At 44.2% G+C, this 18,885-nt stretch overlaps 2 protein-coding genes across 2 annotated transcripts; one reads left to right on the top strand and one right to left on the bottom strand.

Moving 5' to 3' along the window:
* Nucleotides 1–1,525: 1,525 nt before the first annotated feature.
* On the top strand, nt 1,526–10,322 carry LOC139300371 (NACHT, LRR and PYD domains-containing protein 12-like). Its single transcript, XM_070923438.1, has 8 exons — nt 1,526–1,805; nt 2,895–4,770; nt 5,179–5,352; nt 5,565–5,738; nt 6,762–6,935; nt 7,747–7,920; nt 8,047–8,093; nt 9,353–10,322. Exons 1-8 carry the CDS (start codon nt 1,526–1,528, stop codon nt 9,931–9,933), a joined length of 3,480 nt encoding a protein of 1,159 aa, XP_070779539.1. The 3' UTR covers nt 9,934–10,322.
* A 2,725-nt stretch (nt 10,323–13,047) lies between these two features.
* On the bottom strand, nt 13,048–18,765 carry ube2z (ubiquitin-conjugating enzyme E2Z). The gene is made up of 7 exons (XM_070923436.1): nt 18,172–18,765; nt 17,524–17,596; nt 16,726–16,913; nt 16,481–16,592; nt 15,178–15,290; nt 14,884–14,974; nt 13,048–13,937 (listed from the first exon to the last, which is right to left on the bottom strand). Exons 1-7 carry the CDS (start codon nt 18,636–18,638, stop codon nt 13,755–13,757), a joined length of 1,227 nt encoding a protein of 408 aa, XP_070779537.1. The 5' UTR covers nt 18,639–18,765; the 3' UTR covers nt 13,048–13,754.
* Between the last annotated feature and the right edge of the window lie 120 nt (nt 18,766–18,885).

Genomic DNA, 18,885 nt, shown 5'->3' with positions numbered 1-18,885 from the left:
AATCTACTGACAGATGTTTTTATTTGAAGCTCTGTCACCATAGTTCCCCTTATTTTACTTCCCTAACTGTAACTTCTGCTGACATGAAACTGAACTTTTACACACTTTAATGTAAGATACTGCCATGCAAATCACAAGAATTGACACTTTTAAGGAACATGCCTGAGATTTTGCAACCATTTTACTAAAAGCCATGTATACTTGACATGACTAGAGGCCATTGTTGAGTGGGGGAAAGGAAAAAGCGGTGGAGTATTCTAGTAAGTAAGTATTCTAATAAGGCGGTGAGGCTGTACTTGGACACAGTGGAACTTTGATGACATGCATGTTAGGGTGCAGGTATAACGTCTACCATGGTCGCCATTTTAGTTTAGCCTGTTAGCATGCTAATATTCATAAATATTTTGACCTCATGGTGGTGCTAGATGAAAAGTCCCCGATTCCTCAAAGTTTCAAACTGCACAGTTCATCCCTAGGGGACCATGAATTCCTGTACCAGATATAATGACAATCCATCCAATAGCTGTCAGGACATTTCATTTCTGACCACACACACAACCACAGCTGGCTTCGTTCAGAGGTTCAACAGGCCTGACATTTTTAACCACAGGGGGCAGCAAAACACTGTTTTTTCAGCCTGGTGTTAAGTTGCTCTTTAAGGTCCACTTTCTAGATTTTTGGTTATAGCAAATAAATTACGGTTAAGGCATGGTAAGGGTTAGGCAACTAAAACACTTGGTGCATGAAAGTCAGACATGCTAGAGTCAGATGCCTATCCACCACCCTGACCTGCACACCCTCGCTTTCTATCTCACTACATACAGGGTACACTACTTCCTGCACTGGCGCCGAAATGAAATGTTAGCACTGGACGTAAAATTGTGAAGTGCAGAATTCTCCAACATGAACACAATTCCTGGGGATACTGGACTGGTAATCACTTAGTACCATCAAGCTAGCAGCTGTGCGGACAGACTTATGAGGTCATGTGAATTTTGCAGGAGCAAGGCATTCATGTTTTGTTGCTTATTCCAAACTCAGGATATAGAGTCAATCATGCGAGAACAGGGATTTGACGAGTTCATAAAAATGAAAGTAAATGGCAGAGAACCAGTTCGCAGATCTCCACTTTTTTTTTTCATCGTTGAAGCAAATAAGAGAAGAAAGACATCACAGCAATAGATGAATAATCAGGTTCTAGAGCAAAATGGAATCACCGCAAGCCCCTTGCAGCTGATCTTTGGCTTTCCAGTGGACTAGGTATGGATTACACTATAAGTTTTGACATTAATGTGCCAGCTGCCCATAGGGTGCAATAATGTTGGATGGCAGCTCAGTAACTCCTGCGAAGACGTGAGCAAAATATAAAAATGCGAAATATTTATTCTACACCTATTAAACTTAATATTGCATATTATAATATTAATGAAATAATATTGGAAACACTGTTCAATGCTGTGAGATGATTCCCCTCTGATCATCTTGCTGTTGCAGGTAAAAAGGCCCTCTGATTTACCAGGAACCAATGATGACGGCAGTTACGGAGCTGCTTTTGGAAACGCTGGATAATCTGGGAGATGAAGAGCTAAAGATCTTCAAGTGGTTCCTGCTGCGGGCTGAAGCCCCGGGAGTCTTCCCAGCCATCCCAAAGAGCCGCCTGGAGACGGCTGACAGGCTGGACACACTGGACCTGATGATGCACACCTACAATGAACAGTCTGTGGAGGTGACCAAGAAAGTGCTGACGAAGATCAACAGGAATGATCTGGTGCAGAGTTTGTCCAGCGTCAGCTCGGGACCCAAACGTGAGTCATCAAACCTGCTATGTGACAAAAAATAAAGTCCCATGGCCAAGCGATTAAACCAATTTTATTCAAGTCTGTTTTTGAGATATTCTGCTTTCTAACAAACTAGCAAACATCAACAAGGACCAAAAATACAACTTACTAGGCGGGGGGTCATGACTGTTCAATAAACCCAATCCCCAAACAGCAGCTTCCCAATCATAGTTTAACAACTAGCTGAACAACCGTAGCTAGGCACAACCGCTCTGTCAACCTTTTGATTTCTTCACATGCCGAAATGGTGTGCATGGAGCTCCACTCTGTATCTAAAGGCTTTGGAGGGTGGTGTCTTTTTTAAAGCCTTTACAAAACCAAACACACGGGAGCAAAAGTGTAAGGAATGGATTCAACTCGCCTACTGTCTAAAGTAGTAACCTAGCATTATTTCCAAAGGCAAGGGGCACAGCGTACTCCATTGGGGGGGGGTTACATATTGTCCATATTGTTTTCTACAGCAGAGCATCTGCAACCGCCAACGGTTAGAACAAATGTCATTTTACATTTGTATTTATACAGCAACAATACAACAGTAGGACTACTAATTCTACATTGCAATACAAGACCAATGCTACTCCTTTATTTCTGTCTTCTACGAGGATCATTAGCTGGTAAGGATGCTGATGTTTTGCCTAGGACATGCAGCTTTAGCCTCAGTCTTTTAGCATTGCATCATTTATGCAGATGTCAAGTCCGTATTTTAAACCTTTTGACAAGATTCTCCTTTTAAAACAAGTCAACTGGAAACTTTATTAAGCCAGCTGGAGACTGGAGCTGGATTCAGCTTTAGCATTAACATGCATTTGCTAGATAAAGCTGATAAAATCTACTGGCGACAGTCATTTGCTACCATTATGATTGTAAATTGCATATATCCTGCATGTGTGAAGCTAGAATGGAAAGACTGACAGACGTAGCAAAGGTAGCTAAGGTGGGGATGGGCTTGACAAATCTTCAATTGGCTGCTACATATGAAATGAAATATGTGAATCTGTTTGTGGATACACAGATTGATACTTTGTTTTTTACTGTGTGTTCATTTGTTCTGCATAGATTTGCTGGAGCCAGAACCTGACCCTGACCCCCCAGAACTCATTGCATCACACCAGCACACGCTCCAGTCACATTTCCAGAACAGGTTTATGTGTGCACAAGAAGGGTGGACAGGAAGGGTTGATAAAAAACACCTAGATGACATCTACATAGAGCTCTACATCACGTATGGGAGTGTTGTAAACATCAACAGGCAGCATGAGGTCAGACAGGTTGAGATGGCATCAAGAGAACCAGGGGGAACGGAGAAACCAGTCCAACTGAGCGATATCTTCAAACACCCTTCTGGAAAAAACACGCCTGTAAGAACAGTCCTGACCAATGGGATCGCAGGAATCGGCAAAACGTTCCTTGTACACAAATTCATCCTGGACTGGGCAGAAGGAAGAGCCCATCAAGATGTGCATCTCGCATTCCCCTTCAGCTTCCGCCAGCTGAATTTACTGAAGGGGAGGAGGTTTCGTTTTGCCGAGCTCATTCACAAATGTATCAGGGAAACCAAAGGCACAAGGGAGGAGGATCTTACTGACATCTTCACAAAACTACAGGCTTCAGGGAATACCAACTACGACAAGAGTAAGTTCAAACTTCTTTTCGTGCTCGATGGCTTGGACGAAAGCCGCCTTCAGCTCAACTTCAATTCTGACGAAATTCCCGCTATTGATGTGACCCAGGCAGCTGGAGTAGAAGTCCTGCTGACAAACCTCATCAAGGGGGAACTGCTGCCTTCTGCTCGCCTCTGGATAACCACACGACCGGCAGCGGCCAGTCAGATCCCTCTTGACCTTGTTGACATCATGACAGAGGTGAGAGGGTTCACTGATCCACAGAAGGAGGAGTACTTCAGGAAGAGATTCAGAGAGGAGGAGCTGTGTGGCAGAATCCTCTCCCACATCAAGACATCACGAAGCCTCCACATCATGTGCCACATTCCAGTCTTCTGCTGGATCACCGCTACAGTTCTGGAGGACTTGTTGAAAAATAGTGATAAAAGAGAGCTTCCCAAGACCCTGACTGAGTTGTACACAGAATTCTTGGTGTTTCAGATCAGACAGACGAAAGAGAAGTACAGCACAGAGAACAGCATTCAGTACATTCAGTCTCTTGCAAAACTGGCTTTTCACCAACTGGAAAAAGGGAACCTGATCTTCCACGAGAAAGATCTCAAAGAGAGTGGCATTGATTTAAGCAAAGCCTCGGTGTACTCAGGAGTGTTCACACAGGTCTTTAAAAAGGAGCAGCGCTGGAAGAAGGACGAGGATGAGGATAAGATGTTCAGCTTTGTCCATCTGAGCATTCAGGAGTTTTTGGCTGCTGTTTATGTGGTGCAGTCACTCATTAACAAAAACAAAAATGTAATGGCACAACAACAACTCAAGTTCCAAAGGGTGAAGACGCTTTTCAGCAAACCGTCTATAGCAGAGGTCCAAAGAATGGCTATTGACAAGGCCTTACAGAGTCCAGATGGACACCTGGACTTGTTCCTCCGCTTCCTCCTGGGTCTCTCCCTGGAGACCAGTCAGATAAGCCTACAACACTTGCTGAAACAGACAATAAGTACTTCAGAGGCCAATCAGGAAACAGTGCAGTACATCAAGGAAAAGATCCGTGAGAATCCGTCTCCAGAGAGATGCATCAACCTGTTCCACTGTCTGAATGAGCTCAATGATAATTCCCTAGTGGAGGAGATCCAGCAGTGCCTGAGTTCAGGAAGTCTCTCCACAGACAAACTGTCTCCTGCTCAGTGGTCAGCCCTGGTCTTCATCCTACTGTCATCGGGAAAAGACCTGGACGTGCTTGACCTCAGGAAGTACTCTGTTTCAGAGGAGGGTCTCCTGAGGATTCTGCCTGTGGTCAAGAACTCTAATGTATTCTTGTAGGTGTATAGACAACTTTATATAGAACTTGATGAAATTAATTTCTGACAGAAGAGAGTGATTTTACAAATTCACCTTATTACTTTTTAAGCCTGTAAAGTCTAAATGCTGACTGAGTCACAGTTCCCATTGCATATAGCCAGCTAATAAACCTTTTTCACAGCAGACATTCTGACTTGTCATGTCAAGGTGAAACAATCCATCAAGTTTCCCAGTAAGCCTCGACAGTGAAGTAGCATGCACAATTGCCCTGGAACCCTGGAATTAGGTCACCTAAACAGAATGCAGTCATTTTTAATGTTATCATTTACACCTGTGCTTTTCGTCCTATGACAAAATGTCAGCTGTAAAAAAAGGTCTGTTTTGGTTCGTGGCTAATGTTATATTTGTTTCTAATTCTTCTTTAGTTTGAGTGGCTGTAACATGTCAGAAAGAAGCTGTGAAGCTCTGGTCTTTGCTCTCAGCTCCCAGTCCTCCTGTCTGAGAGAGTTGGGCCTGAGTAACAACAACCTGCAGGATTCAGGGGTGAAGCTGCTCTCTGCTGGACTGGAGAGTCCACACTGTAGACTGGAGACTCTCAGGTTTGTAATTTGCAATATGCAATTTGTAATTTTTAATTCACTATTTGTGAATTGTTTTTTTATTTGTGCTCTGCTTTAGTCACTTTTGTAATAACTAAACACAGTTGTACTACAGCAAAATATACTATCTGTATATATCTGTGTGTATTGCCCATATGGGTGTGGAGGTTTGAAGCTAGGCTTATTGTGAACAGTTTCTGATTCCTGTTAAGGCTGAGTGGCTGCAAACTGTCCTGGAGAAGCTGTGAAGCTCTTTCCTCAGTTTTCAGCTCCCAGTCCTCCAGTCTAAGAGAGCTGGACCTGAGTAACAACAACCTGCAGGATTCAGGAGTGAAGCTGCTCTCTGCTGGACTGATCAGTCCGTGCAGTAAACTGGAAACACTCAGGTTAACATTCATGAAATTGCACATTTTAACTGTGATTTGTAAATCAGTTTGGAATTGTTAAATATATATATATATATATATATATATATATATATATATATATATATATAATATGTTATAAGGCATGAGGGTAGAGAAGGAATGTAACCTGTTTCACTTTAGGACATTAATGTGAACTAATATATGCGCTGACATTTTTTGTTAATGTTCTTGATCCATCCAGTGATATGTGAAGGCCAGTTTATTTGGTTGTTGTTGGGAGTGCGACGGGGTAATTATTGATTTGTACAATAATTTGTTTTCACAAAAAATAATATAATTTGGCACCTGGCAAAATCAGACAGTGGGGGTGGCAGCAGAAGGGGCTATAGGGTGGAGAGTGTGTACCAAGAATAATTTGATATTTTTTTCTATTGACCATGAAACACTTTATTTATCTTATACAATAGTGGTTCCCAACCTGGGGGTGGCTAAAGCTCCGTGGAGGGTTGTGAAGCCCTCTTGATTTTAATGGTGTAAGAATTTTTATATACATACTATATATATATATATATGCATTTAATTAATTTCCGTGAGAAAGACAACTAAATGTAAAGGTTATTTTAGAAGTTTAGAAATATCTTTATTTATTTATCATAAAGCCAGGCTGCTTTGAATATTAAATACGTATGTATGATAGTGAAATTAAAAGAAAATCATAACACGGACATAGAATTGTGTATTGCTCATACTGTATGTGGCCCACATACAAATAGGCCAAATTTCCCCTCAAATTAGTATGCTGGTGGGTCCATATCTGGCTCATGTGCCACATACACCGTAAAATCTGCATGCTCTGTAATTGCCACATGTGACCCATACGCACCAAGCTGAAATTCTGGAACATATGGTTGCTGCCATTGCCAGAACTGAACTGTGATTGCCAGAAGTGCCCCAGATCTGGACCAGGTGTGTGCTCTTTGGGGTATAACTGAGCATGCAGGACATTACATTTTGATGCTTTTTTTATTCACACCTCTTCAGGTTGAGTATGTGCAACATGTCAGAGAGAAGCTGTGAAGCTCTGTCCTCAGTTCTCAACTCCCAGTCCTCTAGTCTGAGAGAGCTGGACCTGAGTAACAACAACCTGCAGGATTCAGGAGTGAAGCTGCTCTCTGCTGGACTAGAGAGTCCACGCTGTAGACTGGAAACTCTGAGGTCAGGAATCCTCACATTGACTATTTAAATCTTTATATGCAGCTTCATATCAAGGAATACATCTAATGTTACACAACATTCTATTCTCTGAATAACATTCTGCATTTTATCAATATATGTGTGTATATATATATATATATATATATATATATATATATATATATATATATTGATAAAATGCAGAATTTTAACAAAGTGCTTAACAAATGTATTAGACCACCACCCAGTGTAAGGTGTTTGCTGCCCTAAATGAACAGTATTGCTGATGACCAAAATATCTGATGTCTCTGTAATGGTTAATCCACCAGTATGTGCAAGCCAAGCTCTTTAATCAAAATGATCTCTTTAATGCTAAAATATAATTATTGTTGTTATCCATGAATTTTCAAATTTACTGTTTTACAAAAAAGCAGAAAAAATAGTGAAGCATGTTATTATTTTTTGATTGAGATGCCAAATTACAGTTATTTACTTGCATTCCTGAACAGAAAAATGTGTTTTGTGGTTTCAAGAATGCAAGCTGTTATCAGGGCCAAAGGAGGTCGTACAAAATATTAAGATTTTTGGTTAATATATGTGAATAAGGACTATTTAGTTGTTCCAGTTTGTTATTTGTCTAAGCTACATTATAAAAGAGAATTTTGAGGATTAAGCAGCAAGCTTATTCAAGAACTGCCAAAGTGACCGAATACAGGCAGAAGGCAGATTCTGCTCTACAATCGTCCTTCTGTCTGTATTTGGTCATGTTGCAGTTGCAGCACACATACCAAAAGCTTTGGAGGAAGACCGTGGTCGTCTCATGTGTGTCTAGGTTGTCAGGCTGCCTGATCACAGAGGAAGGCTGCGCTTTTTTGGCCTCAGCTCTGAGCTCCAACCCCACCCATCTGAGAGAGCTGGACCTGAGCTACAACCATCCGGGAGACTCCGGAGTGAAGCTGCTGTCCGTCCGACTGGGGGATCCCCAGTGGAGACTGGACACACTCAGGTATAGCTTTAAACTCAGTCACACCGAAGATCTGAGATGCATCGTCTCCTAGTTGATAAGGTTGTGGACTGATGTTGGTTGTAAATATAAAATATAACAGTCTGACTTTTTTTCTATTTCCCCCAGTGTGGACCATATTGGAACGCACAGGTTGAAATCTGGTCTGAAGAAGTGTAAGTGTGTATTTCAGTTTGACTCGTCAAAGTCAAGAAAAACGATAAGTCCTGCGCATTCGATGATGGACATTGGACGTTTTGTGTGAATGCTACGCTATGATACCTTTGGGAAGCACTTTTTAATCAAAGTTTGAATGTGGGAACAAAAATGAAACGTTGAATCTGTAGCAGGGGCAAAATGGTAATAAAAACCTTCCTGGGACATTTGACTCAGACCGGCCCACTGAAACCCACCTGGAGATACACCACCACCCATACAGACCATGTGACATTTTACGAGAATTAAGCGGTAAACTTAGATTAAATATGATGATTTACAGAACGGTGCATGAAATAGAAATGAAAAAAATACAATGTTATATAATGATAACAATATACTACATAAGTGTGTAATGTTATAATTGTTATTTACTGGGCCAGATCTGATTCTGTGGCGATTCTACAACTGTAGTCCGTGAAGTTGCGGGGTGGACAAAATATCCGAAACAGAAAATACCACGTTCTCAAAAAACGACAATGTAACTAAGTCAACACACAAACAAGTAATGCATCAACAGACAAAATAATTTGTTTAATTAGCAGAATTAGAATTTCCGATAAAACCGGAGCCGGGACCAGAGCTAATTACCGTTATCCCTGTTGTCTTCTGCCCACCACTTCAGCTTCCGAACTTGGTACTTTCACTGGTCTCACTGGGAGCTGTTGCTCTGGAAAAAAACTGTGCTGCTCTGGTCCTCCCCCTCCCTGTCACCCGCAGCACTGAAAGCAGTTATTAGAGTAGTTATTAGAGTAGTTATTGTGAAGCATCGTGATGGGATTTCAACTTTTTTCTCAGCACCACCTTTTACATTTCTTAGCTTTTGACATACATGTAAAGCAAGTCGGCTGCTCGCTGGGTCAGTGTTAAAACTATGTTCCACAGAAATGGTAAAGGGGTGGGGGGTGGGGGGTAGCCTACCAGGTAACAAAATGTGATTGGCCCCGGGGGAGGGAGACCCACACCGAACCACAGTGGGCCGGGACGCCCAGTCGACTGGTCCACAAGACCTCCCGGCACTCCTGATGGCCACTTACCTGTAATAATCTGTTCAAATGTAAGTGTGTAAGCCGTAGCTTCCACTCCAGCAGTTCAGCTCCTAAAATGCACTCTCCGCCTGACCCATTTCTAAAAAAAAGCAGAAAGAAAGAAAGCAGTTTGGTCTTGAAAGACGGAGGAGGAATCACGGATAAAGATCAGACTTGTTTGTCTTCATCAGATGCCTGTGAACTCACCCTGGACCCGAACACAGCAAACAGGTTCCTGTCTCTGTCCGAGGGCAACAGGACGGTGGCGCTGGTGAGAGAGAAGCAGCCATATCCGTACCACCCGGACAGGTTCAACCACTGGAAGCAGCTGCTGTGTACGAACGCTCTGACTGGCCGCTGTTACTGGGAGGTGGAGAGGAAAGGGTGGGTGTCCGTGGGAGTGACTTACAGAGGAATCAGAAGGAGAGGGAAAGGTGCGGACTGCTGCCTCGGGCTCAGCGACACGTCTTTGAGCTTGTGCTGCTCTCGTGACCGCTACTCCGCCTTTAACGACAGCAGAATGACCGCCATATGCACGACCACCTGTGTTTCCGACAGAGTGGCGGTGTATCTGGACTGGCCGGCCGGCGCTCTGTCCTTCTACAAAGTCTCCTCTGACGCACTGATCCACCTCCACACCTTCCACTGCACGTTCACCGAACCCCTCTATCCCGCGTTCGGGTTCGAGTACTTGATCAGGTGCGACTCCACCGTGTCTCTGCGTCAGATGGAGGAGGGGGAGTCGCCTCCTGTGGACAAACGCTGCTGCTGAAACATGACTGTACAAGAAACAACTGTGTACAATGAAATGACTCAAGCTGTTGTGTGTCTGTATATGATTGAATCCTTTCACTTGGCGTTTCCCTTTCTAAATCTCACCTTCCAAATGTCGTTACGCAGATAACGATAAGCTCAAGGTTAAAGGACTCTTATTGTCACCCAATCTCATGAAAATTCCAAAACCAACAATGTGTGTTTTTTTTTTTTGAAGAAAGGCTCAGTAATTTCCTAAAACAGGGGTCAGCTGTAGTTTTTTAGTAAATGGGTCTATTTTCAACTGCGTATTAATACCCAGTTGGTGCGCTATTGAGTATTTGGGGCAGCAGGGCAGTGTGGGATTGAGTCAAAATAAACTACATTGTGCACATGTGTTCATGGTAATGGTGCGACTGGTGCGTTTTTAATGGTTTTGGACAACAACGGAGCTCTATGGCACAGAGGAAGAAGATAGATCAGGCATTTGAACAGGCACACGACACTTGTTGCAGGTAGTACGATCAGTTCACTGTTGGTTTTGGCTCTGCACATCCGACTTGTTGGCAATCACAAAATTATAGAGTGACACCGGTGTTAACATTACTTAATCTTAAATTAAGCCGGCAGAGGTCCTACTTTATTGGCCTGAAACTAAACATTACTTTTGACCATGAGAGTGTCATCACTGGCTTACATTGTTGAAACAAGAGTCGCTGAGGCTCGGGTTCAAATATTTTAATTTGGGTTTAGTGTCTAGAAATAAAAGGGAAGTGACGCTACACCAAATTCACGGCATTGTTTCAACTCTTTAGCTAGCTGCAATTCTTGCCCACACTTATTGTATATAATAAGCAATCTAAAAGAAGTCAAGATGGCAGCGTTGCTCCCACTTACAGGCACCCTGTGGAGTTTTTGTACGGAGCAGTGCGAGTAAAATCCTATTTGCAAATGCGTCGTGAGAGAGAGGAAATGCATTCATCACAAAACCCATGAGGTTTCATGGTAGGCTCAAGCATCCACATGGCTAAACACTCTTGAGACTCTTTATTAGGGCTGGGCACCCTTGGAATTCTGATACTAGCGCTGGTACTATGAAAATACTTGTTAAACATTTTACTTATCATACTCATGTAAGGATTTCAACTTTTATTTTCATTCTAGAGCAAGAACTATCCGGTCAAAGAGTAGGTATTGTTTGCAATGCTTTGTTTTTAGTGTTTTTAGCACGATACCCAGCCCATCATAGCTGTCTGAGACTTCTTCCAATGCGTCTTTCCAAAAAGCTCAAAACATGATACTGCGGTTTTCAGCCCGTATTCTTAAAGCCGCACTTTTGCTAGGTAAAAGCTACAAGTTACTTGATAGTTTAAAATGAAAAAGATGTTAAGATTCCCGCTGTCCTTGCTTCAGATTTTAAACGAGACAAGTAAGATGTACTCGCTGTGGAAAAACAACAAGCAGAAAGTTGCACCTTCTCTCTGGATTTACTCCTCAAAACAAATATCACCCTCTTTTGCATTGACAGTGGGTGTACACTCCACCTACCAGACCCAAAAAAATAAAGAAAAATAAAAAGACTACTCACATGTATCAGGACTGAACAACATTTTATTCTGTACTTTTCCAGAACTTCTGTACAATACCAACATTTTCAAGACCTGGAGATGATCACTTCGGCCAGTAACCCAGGCTTTATACAGCCGCAGAAGAACCCTGCTTTAAGTACAACACAACACAGCCAAACAGGGACATGATCTCTTCACTTCCATTTTAAAAAGGAAGTGTGCTGCAATCAACATTTTGGCAATCACATATATTCTGCTAGCAGCTGCTCCTCATATCGCCATTCTAATATCGTAATAAAACAAATAAAAACGTAATGCCCTATATTAGTGATCCCGGGTGAATCTTTAGCAACCTAACCCCCTCCACCCCCCCCCCTCCCACCCCCCGCCAGTGTACCAGGGTTTGACGAAAACGCCGCAGCGGAGGCGCGCTGCTCGTCTCTCCGGCCAACGCGGCTGTGGAGAGCCAAAGGCCGAGACTGGAGGACAATGGGAAGGCAGAAAGGGAACACGACGAGCACGGCGGTCATTCGTTTGTCTGACCGTTTTTTGTCTCACCATGTTGAAAAGATTCTTGACAAGTAGTACAAGAAGGGTGACGATATGCTGACGTTTGGACTTAAAAAGGAATGGTTCAACGTTTTAGGAAATACACACAGCCAGCAGCCAGTTTAGCTTAGCACAAAGACTGGAAACAGTTAGCCTGACTGTCCCAAAAGAAACCCTCCTACCAGCACCTCTAATGCTCACATATATATATATAAAAAAAAAAAAAAATTATATATATATATATATATATATATATATATATATATATATATATAAAATTTTTTTTTTTTTTTAAACAAAAACAAAAGTGAAAAAACATCATTTTAGGTTTTCATGGGTGGGGGTGGGGGGGTTATGTACCTGACTATATCTTTGCATATAACCCCTATATATTCCTTATACCTTATTTTTTTTACAGCTTAAACAAAGAAGATATAACGTGTTCATTCGTGAGCTTTGGAGGCGTTTCACCCAGTTTCCGGTCCTTACGCTAAGCTAATCGATCTACTCACTGCCTGTGAGGAGAGCCCTTCCTGACGGTCGGTGAAGGGAGGGGCGACGAATGTTAAGTCTTTTTTAGTACAACATATCCGTTTGTATCTTGACGGGTTAATCGAGAAAAAAAAAAAAAAAAAGGGCCGGCAAACCCAACAAACGGTAGGGTTTTCCAAATTAACAAAGCACCCTACGCACTGCGGATTAGTTTCAGCACAACAATGAGGAAACAGCATAACAAAAAGGGTATAAAGGTCGGATGTCAATCAAGCTGACATTTCGGCTTCTTATCTGGTAAACAGGTTTACTGTCAATTCAACAGCGCTAGTAGAACCGAAAGCGAAGCACAGTTTTTCTTTTTTTTTTGTATAATATACAGGAATCATATTCTCAAAATCGCAAGCTGCTGATGTTTTATGTGGCCTGGTTGTAGAGGCGGTTCAGTCTGAGAGCGTGGCCGGAGGCGACAAGGCACGTGACTCGCGAAGCCTCGGCGAAGAGTCACTTTCTCCGACCGCCTTATGTCGTTAAAAAAAAAAAAGAAAAGGTCCATCTTTTCCTCCTCCCCTCTTGAATTCAAAGAAGACGGGGCGACTATGGAAGAGAGCCTGCTTTGATGAACACCATCACCTTTCACCCCAACGTTATAAAAGGTCCCTTCGTCCGGCCCCAAAATCTGCCTCGACTTCGAAGCCGTGGTGAACTCCAGGCCTTCTCCTTTTGCAGGGTCGAGAGTATAAACATCTGCCTAGATTTCTGTTCAGGCTTGTGGGTCAAAGTGGAACAACTGCCTTAGAATGCTGCAATATCCATTCTTTTGTCCATTTCTGCAGTGCAAGTCAAAAAGCCCCGAATCTAACCTTCTACATCCACAAGCAACGATGGCTGGTTTATCTCAGCATCTATCAAACATTTGGGCAGCACACTTGTTTTAGAATCAAACAGGACATCAAAATGACAGCTGGTTATAGCTACGAAGGTAGCGCAAATGCACTGCTCCAGGCCAAATTTGCCAGCATTTGACTAGCAACTTCCAAACAACAGAAGCTTGATTCCAATCCCGAACCCCGAACTCACTAAAGCCATAAACGTAGGCGCTGCATTCTCTCCTGCGATTTTGTTCCTCCACTGCAAACAAAACAAAACAAACAAAAAAAAAAGGTCCCTTTGTCTTTAGTTCTAGGCCTGGCTTTGGAGTTGGCTCTGGGGTCCGGCACTGTCCGGGCAGTCAGGGCTGAGAGCTGCCCTGGCTGTCGGGGTCCGTCCCAGAGGAGCTGGTGTCCGAGTCTGAGTCGTCGTCGTTGTGGTCGTCCTCCGCCAGGCTTTTCTCCCGTATTCGCCTGTGGGTGGCGCTGAGGCGAGCCAGCAGGCCCTGGTAATCGAAGCGGCCACGCTTCTCGCCGAACGGGTCCTGGGTAGAGGCGGACAAATGAGAGAGGTATTGACAAAAACTCTGAAAACCCTCTCTCGGGCTATTTTGCGTGCACTTTTGAGACGGCCCTTAACTTGAGTTCATCTGTCAAGTCACCAAAGGTGCCAGGCTTCAACATGTTACATTATATTACATTTAGGCAAATCTGCATCATAGAAAGTCCTTCTGCTTTTGGCTTCTGGCTGTCCCTGTTCACACTGTACCGACGGCAATCACCTGGATTACTGTTGATACTGAAGAAAAAGGTCGTCTGAATCTGATGACTATGAGCCGAGAATTTTTTCTCCTAAATTGATTTATCATTTATCCTCCATGGACATCAGAGATCCCGACAGCACTCTAACAGGGGGGGCAGTGTGGGCGCCAATGTTACTGTACAACGTTGAAGTAATCTGTTCAGAGCACATTATCTAGTCGTCCAAATAATGTATTTGTGCTCGCCGACGTCCCTACACCACTGGGCCGTTTGGTTCGGTACGCAAAATCCTTCAGTTCAAAACATAGGCATGTGCAGAATGTAAAATCTAGAGCCCCACCCTGAAAGATAGCGGCCGTGTCCGGGAGAGTTTTGGCTTCATTTTTGTGCAGTGGAGGAGGAAGTGGAGACGCGTCGGCCATCTTTACATAGAGTCTATGGTTGTAACTGAAAACATGGCGATGTTTGAATGATGGAATTCTTAAAAGAATGCATCGTGAGCCACCAAAATAAAAGGGTTAGAAATATGCAGAACTGTGAGCGCGGAGCCGAGGCCAGCACTGAGCTTTGGAGACACCCTTTCTTAATCAAACATTGTTGCATCCCTATGGTGTACGTATGTTGGTAAATCTTTGCATCAGGGATATTAATCTCACAGGAGGTTCTTTACATTGTCGCTAAACATAATGCTGAAGTTAACATTGAATAAAGGACAATACATATAATCACCTGCATGTTCTGTCCCTGTAGGTGCAGTCTCTCTTTGCAGACGCCCTCGTAGAAATCATAGTATTCCAGGAAGGACTTCTCCATCACACTCCTAAAAAACAAACAAACAAACAAACAAAACAAAAAACACATGTACACAAGAGAGCGAATGAACAGGAGTGAGGACATGAGAAGGACAGCCCAGGAGTGCAGAGAGGAAAAAGGTGTTAAAGACAGACAAGAAAAGAAGAAGAAGAAGAAGAAGAAGAAGAAGACGGAAAGTAAAGATGAGTTGGGCGGTTATGTTGGTCTCACCACAGAGCTTCGGGACAGGGGACTTTGCCCTCCAGCATGTCACACACAGCCACCCTCATGGTTTCATGGCGGATACACTCGTTGTAATTCTTACTGTCCCCTGGGTGGCGCTCCTGAGAGACAGACACACACACACACACACACACAGACATGAGCTGAAATCTATACTGGCTGTGACTGACTGTTGGTATCAGCTCGCACACAGAGTAGATGCAGACCCACTGGAATCATCTCAATTCAATTCAATTCAATTTTCCCACATCAGTGCAAATGGTGTATGACACGGCATCTGTTTTCCTGGCTGGTGTTGACTCCACGCATTTCACTAAACCGCCACATTTTTATAAAACGCGGTTTACATGTAAAAAAAAACCCAACGTGTCCACACCAGGAAAAAAACAAAAAACATTTACTAGCCTCGCACCAAAGCTTTGCGGGTTGTTAAAAGTTCAGGTTATAAACCAAATTCCCACGGCGGCCATTTTCCACTGACGTCACGCTCAGGTTGGGAATGCCCTGCTGCTGTGTTCCAGGTCGCAAGTCTGGGAGCAAAAGCGTTGGATTGCAATCAAGCTGTAACGTTAACTGTCCCCGGCCAACACTGTGAAGCGGTGATGTTAACGCTAGCGAGGAAAGTGGATGAACGCGAACGCTGGCTGTTGTCAACCGGTAGCTAATGGGTTATCAGATGTGTTGTTTTACTTTTCAGTTGCTGATCAATCGGGAAGCTGTGAAATGACAATACTAATTGTCAGATTCCCTACAATCACACGACTTGCTTGACAGGATTTCAGCTTCCCACCCAGAGGAGAATGGCCGCTGTGTGAATATGGTCTATAGAAAGCTCCAAAGTTTCCGGTTGTAAAGTTCCTGCAATGGAAAAGAGGACGTAGCTCCACTAATGTTGAGGTACACAAGCCTTCACGTGATTCACCTTCAGAAAGATTAGAAAAATGTTGCGTTTTAAACAAATCTTTGGATACTTTTCGGGGACAATAAAACGCAAATGGGTGGCGCGTTGTTTTGCGCTTAGGCTTGCTTTGGATATTGTAATATGGCGTGTTAATCAACTCTGACTTTTGCTCCCACTGCGTTTAGGTGTGCGTGTTAAAGAGCCTTACTGATTTTCTCATATGTCTCTGATACAAAGATGTGCGACTTACTGTTTTTGTAATGAACATGTTCCTCACTAGACGTAAAGCCGAGGTATACGCACAGCCTTGCCAGCATTTTACATTTAAAAAGAAAAGTGTGTCGTGGGGTGGGGTTAATCAACACACACGCACACACACACACACAGTACCTGTTCAAAGCCAGGTTCATTGTGATAGGGGTTCTCCGTCATCAGAGACTGGATGGAGATGAGGACAGATGAGATACTCTGGGCTGGACTCCATGCTGGGCCTGTCCATGTCCTACACACACACACATACACGCACAGGTTATAGCACCATATAGTCGTTTACAGTGTATGCAAGTCCAAGTTGTAAGATGGATTCCTGTGGCGACAAATACAAAACTGGGAAAGGAACAGGAGCACTGACTCACCCCAGGATGCTGAGGCAGACCTTGCCGTTGCGGTAAAAGTTGGGGTTGAAGCGGACAGTGTTGTGTCCGGTGGTGATGAGCTTGACCCGCGGAGGGTGGATGGGGTAGTCTGGGGGGCAGCGGAAGAGGAAGAGGAAGAAGCCGCCCTCGTACGGTGTGTCGAATGGCCCTGTGATCAGGGCATGGATCTGCGGGAAATGAAAGAAGAGAAAGAATGTGTGTCAGGAGGCAGAGAGGCTGGATGGACGAGAGGAAGGAAGAATGTTGGGGGGGGGGGTTCCCACAACAATGTGAAACCAAAACCGGATCAAATGTATACAATGTCACAAAAAACAACAACAACAACAACAGGTAGAGAGCGGCTCCAGTGATTTCAACACATCACCACACAGAAGGCGCACCGAGCCTCTGTACCGTTTATCTGGTCCCTGATCAGTTTAACCGCTGAATGATCTGTATGAATGAGGAAGCAGTGTGAGTGAGAGCCTGTGAAGACAGTAGTAGTAGTAGTACATAAATGCAATTCATCCATATGTTTGAGTTAGTTCATGGCTACTTCTTCTTGTGCACCAGGGTTAGAGAGTGTGGGTTAGGGTTAGGTTCTTCTTCTTCTGGTGTTTTTTTTTCCTCTTTTAGCTGTGGCCCTGATTTACATGTAGCCTGGGGGAAAAAAAACCCAAATCGCAATTACAAATCAGATTTGTGACCTGGATAACTAGGAAGCATATATGCGGCATTAAATCTCATCCAGATTTCATCCGGATGCCTCGTCACGGGGGTTGGGGCCTGGCCTTTTACCTTGGTCATGTCTTGAGGATCAGGGACGACAAACATCCCTGGTGGCGGTTCCTTGTAGATGGACATGATGTCTCTGCAGAGACAGACAGAGAGAGGGAGGGAGGGAGGGAGACAGATGAGGATCCTGAAAGGACAAAGTTATGGTAGAGATGGAGAGACTCTTATATAGAGATATATGCCCCTGGCCTGGCCACAATCTTGCTGTGAACAATGTTTCATGGGGACTGTTTATTTGGTAGTAAGTAGTTCCAATGGAAACTGTCCACGGTGAACTTTGAGGATTACCTTTAGTACCTGTGACACTGCTTCTGGAAACCCAAGACACTGTGGAGTTTTCCCCCCATCGACAATAGTCTGAGCACCACAGCTCCACTGATGTATGTACTAAGTGTATGTTAAATCAATCTAAATAGGCGATCCTTACATCTTTCTGGAGTTAAACATGTGGTCTGTGTACTCTTGCCTCAATTACAATCAATGTAAAGTCTCTAAAAAGGTTTCCAGTGATGGCAGAAACTTCAGGTGAGGCTTTCACTTTCGATTTCTACTCGCCTCATTGACATTTTTAGGCCCAAACTTCAGTGAACACATACAACCGTGACTACGCGGAAGATTCTTCAAAAACAACGTCGGAAATGTTTTTATTACCTCTTTATCCTCAGGATGCACTGCTGCGAAGCCTTCTCGTTGTCCCAGTCCGTGCTGAGGGTCGGGTCCCAGGAAGTGGCGTGGATTTGGGACAATAGGCCCGCTCCTGCTACCCCGGCCACCCCGCCGACCCCTAGCCCAACACCGGGGAGCGGCGAGGAGGTGTGTACGGTCGGAGACACGGCCACGACGGGCGGCGAGGAGCCGGGGGTGAATGTGTTCCCAAAACCGGCTGGGGTAGCGGTGACAGCGGACATAGGGGCCACCACAGCGGTTAGGCCACTCTGCGCGGCCGCGGCGGGAGGAGGGGAGGCTGGGTTAGAGCTGGAGTGAGCGCCGCTGGCTGCCGAGTTGCCCCCCGGCAGAGAGCTGGCCAGAGTCGGCAGCGGCGGAGCTCCGCTGACCTGTCCGGTAACGCCTAAGCCAAGGGCACCGCCGCTGGACTTCTCCCCAAAGCTGTCCGCCATGGCTCGCAAGCTAGTACGCTAGAGTAAAAAAACCCGTCGGTGTTGACTAATTTGTGATGCTAGCTAGCTGTTAGCTGCATTGACAGCTGAGTGCGAAGTTACCTCTGCTCGTTTTCGTCCGGCGGGATCAGAGAGCTGAAAAACCGGGTAGAGGCGAGGCCAGAAAACAAGGCATTTCTTCCCACGACATGGTGGCTACTTATCGCTAGCTTACCGTTAAGTTGTGTGTTTTTCCCCAGGCCTCCAA

This window comes from Enoplosus armatus, chromosome 17, assembly GCF_043641665.1.
Source record: "Enoplosus armatus isolate fEnoArm2 chromosome 17, fEnoArm2.hap1, whole genome shotgun sequence".
NCBI classification, from domain to species: Eukaryota; Metazoa; Chordata; class Actinopteri; order Centrarchiformes; family Enoplosidae; genus Enoplosus; species Enoplosus armatus.
The sequence above is the reverse complement of the archived record's forward strand: the minus strand, read 5'-3'. Positions and strand labels throughout refer to the sequence as shown.